At 35.3% G+C, this 18,564-nt stretch overlaps 2 protein-coding genes, 1 long non-coding RNA gene and 1 other non-coding gene across 8 annotated transcripts; 2 read left to right on the forward strand and 2 right to left on the reverse strand.

Moving 5' to 3' along the window:
- Window positions 1–1,251: 1,251 nt before the first annotated feature.
- LOC126718671 (pentatricopeptide repeat-containing protein At1g05670, mitochondrial) lies at window positions 1,252–8,808 on the forward strand. Of its 4 annotated transcripts, none has more exons than XM_050420987.1 (4): window positions 1,252–1,476; window positions 2,697–5,179; window positions 5,606–5,981; window positions 8,698–8,808. In XM_050420987.1, the coding sequence occupies exon 2, from the start codon at window positions 2,810–2,812 to the stop codon at window positions 5,063–5,065; it is 2,256 nt and encodes a 751-aa protein (XP_050276944.1). In that variant the 5' UTR covers window positions 1,252–1,476; window positions 2,697–2,809; the 3' UTR covers window positions 5,066–5,179; window positions 5,606–5,981; window positions 8,698–8,808. The 4 variants fall into 4 exon arrangements, with proteins under 4 accessions (XP_050276944.1, XP_050276942.1, XP_050276943.1 ...); XM_050420985.1 differs by lacking the exon at window positions 8,698–8,808 and adding an exon at window positions 7,176–8,020; XM_050420986.1 differs by lacking the exon at window positions 8,698–8,808 and having other exon boundaries at window positions 2,689–5,179; window positions 5,606–6,210.
- LOC126718672 (HIPL1 protein-like) lies at window positions 7,061–11,245 on the reverse strand. 2 transcript variants are annotated; one of them, XM_050420989.1, is made up of 7 exons: window positions 11,114–11,245; window positions 10,420–10,577; window positions 8,874–9,671; window positions 8,572–8,788; window positions 8,052–8,230; window positions 7,669–7,910; window positions 7,061–7,587 (listed from the first exon to the last, which is right to left on the reverse strand). In XM_050420989.1, exons 2-7 carry the CDS (start codon window positions 10,471–10,473, stop codon window positions 7,203–7,205), a joined length of 1,875 nt encoding a protein of 624 aa, XP_050276946.1. In that variant the 5' UTR covers window positions 10,474–10,577; window positions 11,114–11,245; the 3' UTR covers window positions 7,061–7,202. The 2 variants fall into 2 exon arrangements, with proteins under 2 accessions (XP_050276946.1, XP_050276945.1); XM_050420988.1 differs by lacking the exon at window positions 11,114–11,245 and adding an exon at window positions 10,684–10,881.
- Window positions 11,246–13,774: 2,529 nt separating this feature from the next.
- Window positions 13,775–15,429, reverse strand: LOC126718679 (uncharacterized). Its single transcript, XR_007653011.1, has 3 exons — window positions 14,903–15,429; window positions 14,613–14,811; window positions 13,775–13,971 (listed from the first exon to the last, which is right to left on the reverse strand). It is a non-coding gene; the product is annotated as an uncharacterized LOC126718679 (long non-coding RNA).
- A 685-nt stretch (window positions 15,430–16,114) lies between these two features.
- TRNAG-GCC (transfer RNA glycine (anticodon GCC)) lies at window positions 16,115–16,185 on the forward strand. The gene has a single exon. It is a non-coding gene; the product is annotated as a tRNA-Gly (tRNA).
- The last annotated feature ends 2,379 nt before the right edge of the window (window positions 16,186–18,564 follow it).

Genomic DNA, 18,564 nt, shown 5'->3' on the forward strand with positions numbered 1-18,564 from the left:
AATTATGTTCAAGCTCGAGCTCATCAAAAATTCTAAAAGCTTGAACTCAGCTTGATCCATTAGTTAAGTTAAGCTCAAGCTTAATATCAAACTTTTGAGTTTGAGATCTAATACAAGCACATTATCAAGCTCACACCAAGCCTATTTGGGCTGGACGAGTGGTTCTAACTCCCAATTACTTAAATAGTAAGGTATATGTTTGATTGTCAAACTTATTATCAAACTCATAAACGAAAATGGACTCATCTTGTTTTTATTGGGCCCTTTATAGTGTATGGTAATGTTGTTAGACTATAATCACCAACATAGACAGTAAGAATGAAAAATGTGTAGTAATAATGAATGAGGAGTCCAATATTCATAGACTCTTTTATGTCTCTTGGGAAGACATATGTCTGTTTACCAAAAGTTGTATTTTGTCTAAAAGATATAACACTTCAGTAAATAACTAACTTTAATGCTTAAATAATTCTCTGTTATAGGTTGGTGAAGCAACACCATCCACCAAGTAGGAGTTATTATATAAGTGAAGGTGTACCATATTATGGTGTGATCACCTATCACTATTATATACTAATAGTTTTGTATTGAGCTATAATGTTCACAAGCTTGTTTATGATTTTATTTTATTTTATTTTATTTTTTTATTTTTTGCTTAACTCGTTTATTAAACAAGTACAAAATTAAGACTCAAATTTGGCTTATTTATAAATAAACGCATATAAATGAGTTTTTTTATCGATTTAAACCCGAGTTGTTTACGAACAACTTGGTTCATTTACAACTTTTGGAACAAACACCATAGTTTTACACCTTGAATCTGTTGATAAGAAATAACTTTGTTAGAAATAGCATAAACTTTGGGATTTGACTTCTCCAAATTCACATTAAAACACAAAATATTCTATATGCATGTACATTTGAAGAGGTTGATAATTTAATATGGTCTATAATATCTAGTAATTTTTGTTTTGTGGTGATGATAAGATTTGTAAACTTAGATTGGTGTAAACTTAAGAATCTATGTATTATTTAACTTTTATTTTAAGTATTTTGTAATTTATATTATCCTTTTATTTGTATTGAAACGAAGATAAAATAATATAATCATATTATTATTACTATTATTAAAATCTCAAACAAATTAGCCCCTTATCCTCTTCCTCCAAAAAAAAAAAAAAAAAAATTGGCCCCTTATCCCGATGGACCCAACTCATTTTGCAACTGGTTTAGGATGACCCGTTTTTGTTGAACCCACCTGTTTGTCTGGGCTAGGAAATGAAATTTCAAAATTCCCCTTACTTATCCGGTGTTGGGACATCCTACACACACTTGGCATTTTCTAATTTCTGAGCAACCAACAACCCGCTAAACAAAGCTTCTCTCTGCCTCTAAGGGACTCTCAGTCTCAGTGAGTCTGAAGAACCCAAATGCGTATCCCATTCCCATGTCAAAAACTCGAAGCTCTGTTTCAAGGTGCCAGTCCCTTTTCCCTTTTCCCTTGTTATCTTTCTGTAATTCATCATATGGGCATTTTAAACGTTACTTAGTTTTTACGTCAAGAAACACTACTGGTAAACAAGTTCAATGGGCAATATATAATCTCCTTTTTTTTTTTTTTTTTTTTTTTTCATATGCGTGATAGCCTCTGGAAATTTTATGTTGGGGCTGCTGCTATTTTGGTTTATGTGGGCATTTTATTTTTTGTTTTGATAGTTGTGGATGGTTAGTATGGTTGTTTGAGATTGCTGACCAGGTGTTTGATAGAATGACTGTGAGAACTATACTCTCATGGAACTCAGTTACGGGTTGTTCTCTGTTATTAGTGTTGGTAGTAATGGTTTTAGTATATGCATTTTTTGTTAATGGAATCTTTTAACGAGCTTTGTAATACAGTGGCATTATTTGGTCTTCTTTATGAGGAGAACTAAGTTCGAATCCTTCCTGCCCACGTATTGTAACAATTATCAAAAAAGAATTTTTTAATCTCATCAAGTTTTTTTTTTTATAAGTAATGAAAGTTTTTGTTAAAGAAAGCACTAACCGAGTACACTGGGGTGTACTCAGGGGGAAGTTTAATCAAAGAAGTTTATTACTTATCAAAAGTATCAGTTAGCTAGCTATGCTGAAATCATAAGGTTGGGGCCTAAATCCTATCAAATCTCAAGAAAGGTCTGACCAACTTCTTGAGCTTCATGATTTTCCTCCACCTCCATGTGCTATCTTGAAGAATTTTCACAATCCAGAAACTCGAACCAAAGTTATTGATCGCCTTTTAAGCTTCACATGGGTGTCTAAGGTCTAAAGGTTGATGCCCATAGGTGTCTCTAGCATTCTAAACAGACTGTTTTTATAATGATTGAAAAAAGTGAAATTAACAGACTATATTGAAGTTTTTTGTTAATTTTTTCTTTTGGACAGAAAGCAACCATATTAATGTTTTATAATTTGTTGATATCATTTTTAGTCCTGTAATTTGCAAATTACAATATCTCTATTCTCCTTCCATTTATTTGTTTTTAGTAATAAGCATGCTACCATCTGTATGGAATTGAATTAATATTTGAAATGCATGTCTCAAAGCATGTTTCTATATGATGAACATTTCCATCTCTGCTGTATAGAACATGCACTATAGCTGTTGTAATTTGTGTGGTTGTCCAGATTTTAGCATTAAGTAATTATTAGTCCTGCAGGTGATGGACTGATGAGTAAGCCTTTTTGGCGTGGTTCTTCTACATGGAGGAGAGCCACTGCAGCATTAACAAAGGATCCTCAAACTTTGTTTTGATGGGTTTCTCTGACAGACATGAACAGGTGCTCCATCTTCTTCTCAGACCATTGTTTTCGACTCTTCTCTCATCGGTCACACTTGGGTTTTGCTTCAAATTATTTGCCTCTCTTGTGTCTAAGAAGATTTCTGAGCCAGGGACATTCCATCTCAGGCTCAACTGATGCCAGACCTTTTCCTGATTATTCCCCCAAAAAACCAACCATCAGAGACTCTGAATTTGTACATCAGATCTCAACAGTAATAAAACTACGCCGCTCTGAGCCTCTCCGCCGCATTCTAAAGCCTTATGAATCCAAGTTCAGGCCTGACCACCTAATTTGGGTTCTCATGGACATTAAGAATGACTATAAACTGGTTTTGGATTTTTTTGACTGGGTGTGCCTACGGAGAGACCCAACACTAGAAGCCCGTTGTATTGTTGTTCAAATTGCAGTGGCATCAAAGGATCTAAAATTGGCTCATGAGCTTATTCGTGAGTTTTGGGCAAAACCCAATTTAGACATTGGTCTTTCATACTCTCATTTTGTTGACAGGTTGATATACACTTATAAGGACTGGAGTTCAGAGCCCTATGTATTTGATATTTTCTTTCAAGTCCTTGTTGAAGCTGGATTGTTCAATGAAGCAAGGAAATTCTTTGACAAACTGTCGAATTATGGGTTGATTCTCTCTGTTAAATCTTGTAATCTATTACTTACTTGTCTCTCAAACAATTCTGATGGGATTGAGATGGCAATAAAGGTTTTCAATGAATATCCTGAATCGGGTGTTTGTTGGAACACTGCATCATATAATATCATTATTCACTCCCTTTGTCAATTAGGGAAGATAAAAGAAGCCCATAATTTACTTGTGCAAATGGAGTTGAGGGGTTTAATGCCTGATGTAGTAAGTTATGGTACTATCATAAGTGGTTATTGTCATCTTGGCGAACTGAAGAAGGTTTTGAAACTTATTGAGGAAATGCAAACAAAGGGATTGAAGTCAAACCCCTACACCTACAACAGTATAATACTTCTTCTGTGTAAGGCTGGTAAAGCAGTTGAAGCAGAGAAGGTATTCAGGGAGATGATGAACAAGGGCATTTTTCCAGATAATGTGGTATACACAACTCTTGTTGATGGTTTCTGCAAGTTGGGTAATGTTCCAACTGCATATAGGCTGCTTGATGAAATGAAGGCTAGGAAAATTGTTCCTGATTGTATAACATATACAGCTATTATTCATGGGTTTTGCCAGACTGGAAAAATGATGGAAGCAGTTAAACTGTTCCGTGAAATGATTAGTGGAGGGTTGGAACCTGATGAATTTACTTACACAGCGCTTATTGATGGTTATTGCAAGGCAGGTGAGATGAAAGAGGCCTTTGCTCTTCACAACCAAATGGTTCAGACAGGGATTACCCCAAATGTTGTCACTTACACTGCACTTGCTGATGGCCTTTGTAAAAGAGGTGAGGTAGACACTGCACATGAGCTTCTTCATGAGATGTGTGAAAAGGGCCTTCAACTTAATGTATGCACTTACAACTCAATTGTTAATGGTCTTTGTAAAGCTGGAAATCTAGTGCAAGCAGTAAAGCTGATGAAGGAAATGGAGACGGCAGGGTTCCATCCTGATACTATTACTTATACCACTCTCATGGACGCTTATTGTAAGATGGGGGAGATGGCTAAGGCGCATGAGCTTCTGCGGGAGATGCTGGATAAAGGTCTTCAACCTACAATTGTCACATTCAATGTGCTCATGAACGGGTTTTGTATGTCAGGAATGTTGGACGATGGTGAGAGGCTACTAAAATGGATGTTGGAGAAGGGCATAATGCCAAATGCGACCACCTATAATTCTCTTATGAAGCATTACTGCATTAGAAATAATATGCGTGCCACAACTGAGATTTACAAGTGCATGTCTGTGCAAGGAGTGATGCCTGATAGCAACACTTATAACATTCTAATAAAGGGGCATTGCAAAGCAAGGAATATGAAAGAAGCTTGGTTTTTGCACAGGGAGGTGGTTGAGAAGGGATTTGATCTCACAGCTAGTTCCTACAATTCCCTTATCAGAGGTTTTTATAAGAGGAAGAAATTTATGGAGGCTAGGGAACTTTTTGAAGAGATGAGAAAACAAGGATTGACTGCAGAGAAAGATATATACAACATTTTTGTCGATATGAACTTTGAAGAAGGGAACATGGAAATCACTCTTGAGCTTTGTGATGAGGCAATAGAGAAATGTCTAGTGGATAAAGTTATGAATGAAAAGACATAGCTAATTTGTTGGAGATACTTTGACGTGATTTTCGCGGACTGAAGCTATCAATTTTGGTTGCATTTACCTGCATGGTGGGATGGTATGACATGCTAGCCTGTACCCAGAATCATGGTAATTTTTATGTTTGGACTTCTTCAATGGAGTTCATGATCTTTTTAGATTTAGTACATGTGCTGCACAAGTATTCATAACTTAGTAACTGTTGAGATACTGTGATGTCATGTATTCATGAACTTATTGGGCTTAAAGATCCTATGTTGGGCAACCTGACTAGACCCAGATCATGTCACACACACACACAAACTAACAGTCATGCACGTGTGCAGGTGTGCACACACATCATTGGTAGTTTTAAGTATGTTGAGATCTTGGATCCCCATTTGACTGAGGAAAATATAATTCCTAGGATTTTTGGTTTATAATTTTATGATGTCCCATACTTTTAAATTGCTGCTATTTGATTACTTTGATAGATGATATAAATATAGATCCCAAAGCAATAATAATTTCCTTTTTCATTTTGTTACCTCTGTTCAGGTGTCATTCATTCTCCTGATCTTACTTGAATGGATACAAGAATCTTGGTGAAGTTTTTACCAGATAAAATTTTTGTGAGGAAACCAGGTACTCGCATTCTAGCATTTAGCCAAGAAGAGAAGCTGAAGCAGGTTTTTGGGTATTACCAGTTTAAATGGAAATAAAGTCACTTCAAGGGAAAATTTTAGAGCAAAAAGAGATGAGTTGGATTAGCAATGTCAATTTGACCATAAGTCAGCAGTGTTCACACCACCTTATGTGATTCTCATTTTTTATCTTCTGACCTGGATGCTTCCAGCAAAGGAAAAGTACCTCAAAATTTTGTGGCTGTTGCAAACAGAGTTTCATCAATTGGAGCTCCTTCTCAACTGAAAAGGTACTCCTCTTTATTTCTGTATAAGCTTTTACTTGATCTCACTCTCATAATGAGCTATACCGTTTGTTTGAAAATTACTTTGTACAAATAAATGGCACTGTAATTGCAAAGCATGATAATGTTGTAATTGTAAAGAATGAGAACCATATCTTGATTACACTTGATTTGTATGAACCTTGTACTCCAATACAAGTACCTCATCTAAAAAATTTTTCTAGATAATTTTTAATTGTTTTTTGTATTATTATACCTTGAGTATTTACCATTTGAATGGAGGAGAGGGAAGGGGAGGGGTATGGTTTAATGAACCCTGTTTTGATGTTTTTTAAAGGCAAAGGGGGAGGAGTTTGGAGGGGTTGAGAAGACTTTGCAATATATCTGTATGTCCTTTGTTACAAGAGTGTCTAAATATTTATACGAAGACTAAGACAATGCCTAATACACTACCTCAACCAAGAATGGCTTAACTACTCTTAACAACTTCTAACTAACTGGTAGTTACATGGACATCCTATTACAGGCTATGATTACTCAACTTATCACTTAAAATGACAAGTAATTAGTTGAGCTTCACTGCAATAGCGATTCGATTTTCATATCCTCTGTGAAATGTTCTGATAGGGACTGCACAACCATGCTTGTTTCTGAGTTTTCTCCATAGAAAAGTAGGAGAATAAATTTTCCAGCCAAAAGTAATATTTGCCCCCCATCTTTGGTTATTTACACACACACACACACATATATATATATATATATATCTGGGGGAGAGTGGCTCGTGGGGTTTGAATCCCAGTACTCAAGCACCACAAGAGGTGATGCAACCACTGGGTATCCTTCAAACCCTGAGTTCAAAATACTTATCTTTTTTTCACTAATTCATCAATTATTTCTATCAATCATGGGATGGTGGAAAACTCCTAATTTTGGTTACTTTATATTTTACTCTTTGGTATATCGTATGCATCTAATATCCGCCTATATATTTTACTTTTTCCTAGTTCACATTCAATGTAATTTTTAGGAAATGAGCTAAGCTAGTAGCTTCCAAATGATCCACAATATATGAGAACATGGCACTATTGAGCAAAAATACTAAGGAGCCTGTTTCCTCCATCCACTTGAACACCCACCGCACCTCCTTTTCTCTCAAAACCAAAAACTAAGAATAATCCTGAAGATGGTTTCGTGCTCTAGGACACTTTCTCAGCAACAACATAGTTATCAGATTACAATATAAAGCATGGAAGAAAGAAAGAAAGACAGACACAACACTCTATGCAAGTTAGTCAACTTTTTTCCACTTGAATCAGTTGGCAAGATAATAGCTGTGACATTTTCCTTCGAGCAAGTGTAGTTGCAGCGACTTGGACGAACTACTCTGTACACACCACTGCTAGCTAAAATAAAAATGTCTTTCCTGTTATCCTCCCCAAACGAGTATATGTAACCCAGAGTTGGTAGGGAACTTCCTGGTATGGTGCTGCAGTTGTTAGGAGAATCATGAGCACAACTAAAAGGAATCCTAGTAGTAGTAAAGTTTCCACTATTTTCAGGGCTTTCAGCAGCTGCCCAAATATCACTCCCATACAAATCTGCATACAGGTAACTGAATACACAATGACAGTCAAGATTGTTAGTAAGTGTTTACAAAACATTACATATAAATTAGAAAAGGGTGCTTTCTTACCTTCCAAACATGCATGGATCAGTTGAGGAACGATAAAAGTATCCGCCTGATATTGCTGCAGATCCTTCTTTCTTGTTTATATTAGAGTGGTTATATCCCAACACAGGGAAGATAGGATGAATAGAGTTGGCAGGAGTAATTCCTCCAGGAGATTGCTGAGGATTAAAGAGGAAGGGGCCTTCATAAACATGCCACCCATAGTTCCCACCCTTGGTGATTATATCTACCTCTTCATAATGATCCTATAGGATTATGACCACCAATAGCATTAGCATCAAACAAATATGATAACCAGCCAATGCTAAGTATATTTTGTTGCTTGCTATTACAATCAAGAAAGTCTTGGCAAAAGATGACTATTAAAAATAATCTATCCTCTGAACCTGCCCAGTATCTGCACAGATGAAGTAGAGAGGTCTTTGTGAGTCAAAGCTACAGCGCCAGGGATTTCTTAATCCTAGAGCCCAGAGTTCGGGCTGCAAGTCTTTATCTTCAGAAAAAGGATTATCTTGAGGGACAGAATAGTTTCCCCATAGATTGAGGTCACCTATTTCATTTGCACCTGTAATAGTTTGGCATTAAGACCAGATAAAGCACAAATCAAATAGGTCGTTTCTCCAATTTCACACTTAAAACATGCATGCATATAAGAAAACAATCTAATCCAAGGTTTGATTATCAAAAATACATTCAATATAAATTTAAGTGGTATTAACATTGATAAAAATTAGTGACACTTGAACCAAACCCTTTATACACACACACACACACACACACACACACACAGATTAGTTCATGATAATTTAGATATATTGATAAGAATCAGGATATGCAGTAAAAATTCTAAGATGGCAAGAACAAGCTAAGCTACACATTCAACAGTTCTATGCCATTAATGCTCACTTGGTAAGTTATCAATGTCAAGCCTTAAAATCTTTCCGAGCAAGGATTTTTTGTTTTGGGAAAAATCGTAAGGATCATCTCTGATTGCACCATCTCCCACCATAACATATAAATATCCATCTGCAGGTCCAAATAGAATCTGGCCCCCATGATTAAATGCCATTGGAAGCCCCAGTGTAAAAATCCTTCTCACTTCTGATGGGCTAGCACTTTGTTCCTGGAAATTGATAAGGATGTAATTTAGCAAAAACCCATAAGAAAAATTTATGCTATAGTCAAGCTAAAAAGGTATAGATGTTTACTGAGGAAGGTTTTGATATAGTCCCATTAGCAGTGAACTCTGCAATAACTATATGATACCGGCATGGTGGAGTTGCATTAGAAGAACTTAGCTTTGAAGGATCACAGTTCGCATCTGTGTTACAAGCACACCTACCAGAACATCCTGGTGTCCTGATCTTATCACAATTGAACGAAGCAAAGAAACGACCATTATGCGCAAAGTTTGGATGAAAAACCATACCCATCATCCCAAAGCTACTGTCAAAAAAGACTCTATCAGTCAAATCTATAAAGGGCCTGGACACATCAAGTCCTAGAGTACCTCCTGAACTTTGCTCAGGTATTGTGGCCAACCAAATTTTGCCTGCTTGGTTAGAGAAGAATGCGCGATTAGACCCATCAGGATGTGCAACCATATTGAGATAAGACCCATTGCCAATTTTCTCAAGGCACAAGCCCTTTGGCAGAACCAAAGTTTCAGACTTCTCTAGGGAAACTTGTTCACCATCAAAACATATTGAACCATCATAAGAGGAACCACCAAATGCATCACAGAAAACACTCTTGGACTGCACCAGTTGGTTTAGTTTGGAAGAACCAGAATCAGCTGGTACTACATTACTACCTTGTAGTAAAGAGGCAAAAGGGGAACTCAATATAGACACATTCTGGCATGCATCCCAGACAGTAGAGCAAAAACTACTTGCTGCGCTGTTCGACTGTGATGAGTTTACCAATAGAGTGGAGCTACAAAGAACAGGAACTTCTCGAGGTCCTGATTCAACCTTAAATAACTGAGCTGAGAACTGATCACACATCTGCAAATAATAAAATTTCCAAATTTCATAACTTTCTGAGTACTAAAATGTTGTCATTTTTGTACTTAGCACTTATAGTAGCTCAAAAAGTAGATTAAGATAGCCCACATTTCTATACATTGCTGTGCATTATCTCTAATACATTATACTGGGTAAATCCAAAACCTTCTTTATAAGGACAACAAAAATAATAAGAAAATAATAGAGTATGTGTCACTCTTCACATAAATTGCCAACGAATCCATCTGTTTGTGTGCACATTTCATGCTCATCACTTCAGATTCCAAACAATGTAAAACGATGGTGTTTCAAAAATATAAAATAAACTTGAGCATAATTTACATCCATAGCAACATGTAGAGAACATATTTCATGACCTCAGGGAGCAGTCAGCCTAGACAAATTCCACTTCCATACCAGTACAAAAACCAGCCTCTACAAGCACTTGTCCCATAAATTTAAGCTGTTAGATAATGGTAACTCTCACATGAGATAAAATGGTTACGAAGTTCATACTCATAATCACCTACTTTAATATGGTAATACCATAATAAACTATCACATGTCTCAAAAGCTAAAGTTATTAAGAAATTATGCATTTAATCATTTAACCATTATTATAACATCAAAATGGAGGATTTTTTTTCATATGTTAAGCTACTGTTCTTTGAGGTTTACAACCAACACTCGGTGGATTTTGAACAGTTCAAACGAAGCTGTCATTATAATAGAGTTGACAAGGCCTTACCGCACAAAGTATTGATTTCATAAGAGCAGCACAGCCAGAATCAGAGATATTCATTGCATGAAATTGCTTCTGCAGCTGCAGGTCTTTGGCTGAGTCACAACACACACTTCCATTGTATGGACAAAAGACCAATGGTGTCTTTGAAATGAGAGGTGCCCCTATGCCAGTCAAAACAAAGAAAGGCTATTTAGCAAAGACATTATTAACCCAAAAACATAAACCACATGAACTAAACTGAAATGTGAGAGAGAAGGAGAGAAGTACTTAAATCAGTGCATAAAGGAAGTGAAGAAGAAGGTTGATGAAGTAGTAGGTAGTGATACAACAAAAAGAGGATAGTAACAAAAGCTTTCATCCTCCAAAAACAAAAATTAAAGAAGAGAAGCAACAATAGCCCTTCTCTTCAACCTTCTAATTAAAGAGACAAAATAAATTACTAAACAGCATTTCAGTGGGATTACATTTGACGTTGGATCAGAGTGGACAAAATAAGCAAACTTTATTAGTAATCATTGTGTAGAATTTATACCCAAATTATGCAACAATTCAAAAAGTTCATTTGACTTGACACTCCCAGTAGGTGAGGCGCGGAAAAGAATACAGGGAAGCATATTACCGGACAATTTTAAAAAATAATAATAATTAAAAGAGAAGAAGAAAGAGGAAGAAAAAGAGCAGTGTTACTGCTACAAACCTTTTCATAGCCAGTTATGGTGGTAAGTTACGATGGATTATCATCATTCTTATGAGTTCACTATAGACATCATATTTTTTATTCAACAATAAAAATATGTTTCAATCATTGTGAAAAAAAAGAAAAAGAAAAAGAAAATTTGTGTGTCTCTGAAAATCTTGGCATGTACTTTGTCATCATGTTTAAAATCTTTACTTATTGTGTTATTCAAGCAAAAAGAATGTCTCAATCATTCATCTTTCAATTCGTTTACAAGCAACTAAATAAAAATCTCAATTATTTTCTTGAGGCTATTGTATTTGAATGACATTTTTTTTTTTATGAACTATTTGAATGACATATATATGATGTGATGGTTAAAAAAATTATTTGTACTATGAGTTTGAGTTGTGCACTATAAAACCCACAACAAAGAAGTATACCAATCATGTTGTATTTTATTATTATTTTTTACCCCAAAAAAAAAAATATATATTTAAAAAGAGGATTGAGTCATGGGTTAGTCGGGTTGACAAAAAAAAAAGGGTAAAGTCACGAGTCAATCCGATTTTACTTTTAATCAAAAAATTTGGGTTCAAGTCGAGTATGCGAATACGCCAAACTTCTTGTTTATTTTTTTGGACCACCAAAGTAGTATGTGAGGAGAGAGAGCGATTGGATATTTATATACTAAAATATACTCCCTTAGTTCCAAGGGGTGGGCAATTGAATGGTTTGAACAAATTATAGGGTTGATATGAGAGAGAGGGAGAAGGTTACTAATATGATAAATACACATATTTTTTTTTATTAATTATTTTAATTGATGCATTAATTATTTAAGTATAATGAAATTTTGATATAAGTTTTCTAGGATTTATATGAGAAACAATTGACTAGACCTATAGTATTCTTGCTTAGAGTTAGTTACTTTTGCAACAATGAAAACAAAGTACAATAAAAGAATAAAAAAGGTAATAAACTAATAAAACACAATCAAGAACGTAAAAAAAATTATTGAAGAATATTTGCATTTTATTTATCAAAATGATATTTGCATTTTTTAGTAGGCATAAAAATCATGCAATTTTCAAATTTATAAACACATGTAGTATAATCAAATCATTACACCACTCTTATTTTCTTTCTATTTTGTCTATAAAATAAAATATTAGAATATTAGAATATTTTTACAAGGAAAATTATTAAAATATTGGAGAAAACTAACAAAATGCAATTCACCTTGGCATTTACTTAGAAACAAAAATTGAGATGAGGTACTTGTATTGGTTACAAGGTTCATACAAAACAAATGCAATCAAGATATGGTTCTTAGAAGCTTGTTCATATATTAGAGAACCAGTGAAGACTTCTCTCTTTTTTATCACTAATATTGATTATTTTATATAAGAAGAGATCAAACACAAATTTGGAGCACAGCTTATTCATCAACATGAGAAGTCTCCCATCTTTAGTGGGCCAGAATAAACAAAATACATTCAATGATATCAAAGAAAAACTTGCAAAAAGTTTAGCTAGTTGGAAAGAAAAATTGCTTTCGAAGGCTGGTAAAGAAGTTTTAATTAAGGCAGCTCAAGCCATCCCAACTTATTCTATGAGTTGCTTCAAAATTCCTGATTCCCTTTGTGATGAATTGACGAGTCTAATTTGCAATTTTTGGTGGGCAAAAAACAGGATGAAAGAAAGATAGCTTGGTTGAGTTGGGATAAACTCTGTATGTCTAAATCTTGTGATGGGATGGGTTTCAAGCAGCTTAAGCAATTTAATTTAGCTCTCTTAGCCAAACAAGGGTGGAGACTCCAGATGGGTCAAAATTCTTTGGTGTATCAATTCTTGAAGGCTAAATATTTTCTGAGTTGTGACTTTGTACAAGCCTCACTCAATAACAATTCTTCTTATAGTATAATGTCAGTCCAACAGGTGGTGAAAAAGGGCATTCGATGGTAGGTGGGTAATGACTCTAGCATCTGATTTTGGAGTGATAAGTGGTTGCCTAGTTCAAATACATATAAGGTTGTTTCCCCAAGAACAGGTTCTTCTCCAAATCTTTGAGTTTAGGAACTCATTGATCCAAATGAATGTTGTTGGAATTATGGTATGCTGGAAAACCTTTTTCTCCCATTTGAGGTTGATATTATCAAGACTATCCCTTTGAGTAATAGATTGCTAGTCGATAAATTGAATTGGGCAAAAACACAAAATGGTTTTTTTACTGTACGCTATGCTTACAAGGTGGCAATGGACTTGTCAGCTAATTCAACGAGTAGTTCTAGCTCATATGATAGCCATCTTTATAAATTTTGGAAGCAATTATGGAAATTATCAGTTCCCATAAGGTACGTCATTTTGCATGGAGGGCTTGCCACGATATTCTCCCCACAAAGGAGAATTTACGGCATAGGCACGTCCTCAACGAAGAGCTATGTAAGGAATGTAAAGTGGGAAATGAATCTTCAAATCATCTCTTTTGGTTTTGTCCAGAGCTCATCGAATGTGGAACTTTTCTAAGTTGTTTGGTTTACAATGTGAGAGCATCCACAGCAGTGGAGCTAAAAATTTAGTTTTTTAGCTCCACCAAAAGTTATTTTATCTATTTTACCTACACACATGCTACAACAGTGGATCTATTTTAGCTTTCAACACAATAAAATCATATAAACATCACAATAAAATAATATATCCACTATAATAAAATAATATATCTATTACAATAAACAACAATCACAACAACAACAATCACAACCACCTGTAACCGCCACATCTACCACCGCCACCGCCATCGACTCTTCTACCGCCGCCGCCACCGCCGCCATCGACGTGGCTCCATAAAATTAGAAAGAAAAAAAAAGTAAACTTCCCTGCACACAAAAAATTCCCAAACATTTATATCAAAACTTAAAATACTTAGAATTATAACAATAGAACATGATTATGCATAAATACTTAATTTGACATATAGCTTAATCCCACTGATAAAGAAAGCACCAAATTCATTTTTGAGAATCTCAAAACCAAACTAACAATTTCTCATTAAAATGACCACAAGAAATGTGTGCTTTGTTTCTAGTTTTGTGCAACAGAACATATCCAACAAAATCCACCCAAATCAGATGTGAAACATTAAGAGCCCAACAAAATCCATATCACAAACCGTCTTAATATCTCTACTCAGTACTCACACTCACACTTACCAAACCATAATCATCATCAATCTACCAAAATCATATATGGAACATTAAGAATCCTAAAAAAACTACCGTATTCATTCATTTCTACCAACTCAAAACAGCTAATACAAAGCAAAATGAAATCTCATAACATAAAAACACCAAGCCAATAATCCAGAACAACAATCAAAAATCATATATCAAAAATAAAAAACAGAGACATCCACATGAAGTGGATCCAAATCAAAAACCCAAAGTGGATCGGCGGAAGAGGATGTTATACCCAAATCAAAAACCCAAAGCATCACATGAAGAAGACAGAGACAACTGACCTGAAGTGGATCGACGAAAGAGAAGTGCGTCTGAGGCAAATCGGCGGCGTGGGTCTGAACTTGACAATGGCGGCGACGTTGACGATGGTCGGGCAGGCGACGTTGAGAGAGTGAGCTTGAGAGACCGGAGTGAACTTGACGATGGCGGTGACGTTGACGATGGTCGGGCCGGCGACATCGAGAGAGTGAGCTTGAGAGGCTTAAGATGAGAGATGACAGTGAATGAGACCAGATTTGAAAAAAAAAAAAAAAAAAAAAAAAAAAAAAAGAAGAACCAAGTTGTACCGTACCGGAGTGAGCTTGACGATGGCGGCGACGTTGAGAGAGTGGAGCTTGAGAGGAATGAGAGATGAACGAGAGAGAGTGAGTGAGAATGAGAGTGAATGAATGACCGGATTTGATGAAATGAATAAAAAATAGAAACAATGAGGTCCGACTGAAGAAAATATTGTTTTTTTTTTTTTTTTGCTTCAAGCTACAGTGCACATCTATAGATAGATGTGCACTATAGCAATTCATCTAAAATTTTTTGCTATTGCTCCACTGCTGGAACATCATTTTAGGGATAATGGAGCTAAAATATAGCATTATAGCATTTTAGAGAGTGGGAACTGGTGCAGTGGGCTAAGTAGTATCTTCAAGAGTATCAAGCAGCTAATGTTGTCCCTCCTACGCCTTCTTCAGACCTGGTTGGGAGGTGGTCTCCTCCATCGGGTTCACAGTACAAGGTTAATGTGGATGGTGCAATGTTTTCAAAATGGAATGAATCTGATGTGGGGGTCACTATTGATGACAAAGGGTTAGTGGTTGTTGCTTTGAGTAAGAAGATTGGTGCTCCCTTAGGTGCTTTAGAGGTTGAGGCAAACACTTCTGAAGTTGGTCTACAATTTGCTAAAGATGTGGGGAAAATTGATATGAGCTTTGTTTCAAAATGCATAATAATAGACTACAAAAACACACATTGATTGACACATGATCATATCTTGATTGAAAGTTTTAGATTTAAATTTATTTATATTAATACTTAATTTATCTACTTTTATTATTAAGAAATCCAAACTATTAAGGAGATATATTATTTCACAAAATTTTACTATAAAGTTTTCAAATTCCTAGCCGTTCAAGAGCTTTAGCAATTGTTTAGATAAACTTTTTCATTGAGTTGATAGAGGTATGGTTATGTTAAAAAATAAAAATGATGGTATGAAAGGTTGTACATAAATAAATATAAACTGATAAGCTTATATGAAAATATTAATCCAAACATATACTAAACTTTATTTCTTTATCTTTTTCTAGAGTTCTTAGAAATATCGTTCCCTCAAAAAAAAAAAAAATAATAATAAAAAAGAATCTATCGCCCCATTCATATTTGGTAGACCCGTCCACATGTTATGACTTATGAGACTCCATCCGACTCAGCAGTCAGCACTCACGATACGTTTTATTTCCCTAAAACTCTTCTGACAATATATAAAAGCTTGCCGTTATTAACATTCACAGCACCAGTGGTCTAGTGGTAGAATAGTACCCTGCCACGGTACAGACCCGGGTTCGATTCCCGGCTGGTGCAAGTTTTTTTTTTTTTTCTCCTTTTCCCTCTTATGGCACAACGGATGGTCCTGTCACCTGTGAAATATGTATTTTTTTAGCCTCTAGCACGCGCGTGATATGTATTTTTTTTATTCACCTATATGTGTTATAACTCACTAGCCTCTGAACACAAGGGTTCGATTCCCAGTTAGTGCAATTTTTTTTTTTTTTCTCCTTTCTCCTTTTCCCTCTTATGGCACAATGGATGGTCCTGTGAAATATGTATTTTTTTAGCATCTGAGCACGTGCGTGATATGTATATATATTTTTTTTTTCTATTGGCCTATATGTGTTATAACTTACTAGCCTCTGAGCACGCGCGTGCTTAGAGGCTCTTCAATTTTTTGGTAAAGGTTAATAATTTGCATTTATTATAATTTAAAGCATTTATTATAATTTGGGATTACTACATTTTTTTTTCATCACACCCCTAGGTTTTTTTTTTTATGATTGGAAAATGTAGTAATCCCAAATTATAATAAATGCTCTAAATTATAATGAATGCAAATTATTAACCTTGACCAAAAAATTGAAAAGCCTCTGAGCACGCGCTAAATAGTTTAAATAAATTGTAATATATATTGTGGGGCCCAATAGTTTAGGGGCCCGGCTCGCTCGCTTATGGGGAGTCCACAGGCCCTAAACTAAAGGAAGTCAGGGCCCAAGTCCAAAAATAGGAAGCCCAAAGTGACCCGAAGATACAGCCGAGGACAGCTTAGTCCTCGGCAAACCCAAAGTCTCCCGGATTAGAGTGGAATACAAGCTAACTTGGGAGATCAGAAAATATCTTGGGGCAGTTGTCCTTAATACCCTTCACTGATATGACACTGCACCCAACAGAGCCGGATTTTTAGGCTTTATTGATCATCTCCAACAATTTCGGGATTAGATTGATGGGACAGATATCTGCCCTGGAAAGATCGACCCTACACGTGGACGAGGGACAACAAACGTAGGCTAGTATAAAAGGAAAAGTAAACTAATAAGGAAGGGATCCCCATCTGACTTCCTGGAAAAAACTCCAGGAATGAGAATGCCCGGACAATATAGGTACAATACCATAAAAAAACCCACCGGCGGGTAACCGGAGAGAAACACAAGTGCTCCTCGGACATGATCTGAGGAGTCCAATCCCTCACTTTATAAAGTTATTGGGCTTGGATACCCGAACTAAAGCCTTTTCTGGTCTAGGTTTATCTAAGGTCCGGCCTGTACCAACACCCTGTGACCCAACGCTAGCCTTTCAAGCCCACTCTCTACAAATTTTATTGTGAGGGATTCTTCACGCGCGAGTCTAACGTCGCTGTTGGGCCGTTTGAGAATCGTGTCCCTACATATATCTATTTAGTTTTTTTTTTTTTTTTGGGATAAACTTGAGGATGTTTTTTTTAAAAAAAAAAAAAAATCATTTGAAGATAACTTTTTTTAAGTGATATTTAGTTTTGCTTTTGGATAAACATGGGGTGTTTTTTTTTAAGGAAAAAAACAGCAGCAACATGGGTTGTTTAACTTATTTTTCTATTAAAAAAAAAAAAAAACAATAAACGTATAGTTACTTTGAAGAAGTGGGTTAGTGAAAGAGTGTTCATATTTTATAGGCAATATTTTAGTGCAAGTTAAAGATGTATTTTTACCAGATTATCCTTTAGTTTTGTCTCTACTTAAACCTAGGGGGTAGGGGTATTTTGAAACAAAAAAAAAAAAAAAAAAAATCCGGTCCAAACAGGGGAAGCCCCTTAAATAGTAGTATAGATAACATAAGAGCATTCTTATCAAGGATTTCAAAAAAATTAGCATTTAGCATCTCAAAAACCTACTTTATTTATTTTAACAACTCACTTTATAATACACCCAACATCAAAAGTTTTATATTTTTTACCACTTCATTAATTAAAGATAGTGAAAGAGAGTCGTGAGAAAAAAAGAGGAATAGTGAGAGAGAGAAAAGATATTTTAATTAAAATAGTATTAAAATATTATTATATTTATAAGATTTGAGCTACAGTGGAGTGTCATACATAGCATTCCATTGTAGCTCAGATGCTAAAATTTTTAACACTAACACATTTGTTGTAGTGTGTTTTTTTGGAATGAGATGCTAAAAAATAACATTTTTAGCTTTTGAGAGTTTTAATGTGAATGCTATAATGAGTAATGCTACGAACATAATACTTTTCAACAAATCTTATAACTATTAAATTATCAAGTTGCAAGATATATAAACAAGGGGTAATTCTTTTTCTCAAAAAAACAAGAAGGGGTAATTCTATGGTACCCTCCAAAAATAAGAACACATAGTAGTCAAACTTTGTTCAATAATTTAACCATTAAATACGTCCATATTTATTATATCAATGGA

Source organism: Quercus robur, chromosome 3 (assembly GCF_932294415.1).
Source record: "Quercus robur chromosome 3, dhQueRobu3.1, whole genome shotgun sequence".
In the NCBI taxonomy this organism is placed as follows: domain Eukaryota; kingdom Viridiplantae; phylum Streptophyta; class Magnoliopsida; order Fagales; family Fagaceae; genus Quercus; species Quercus robur.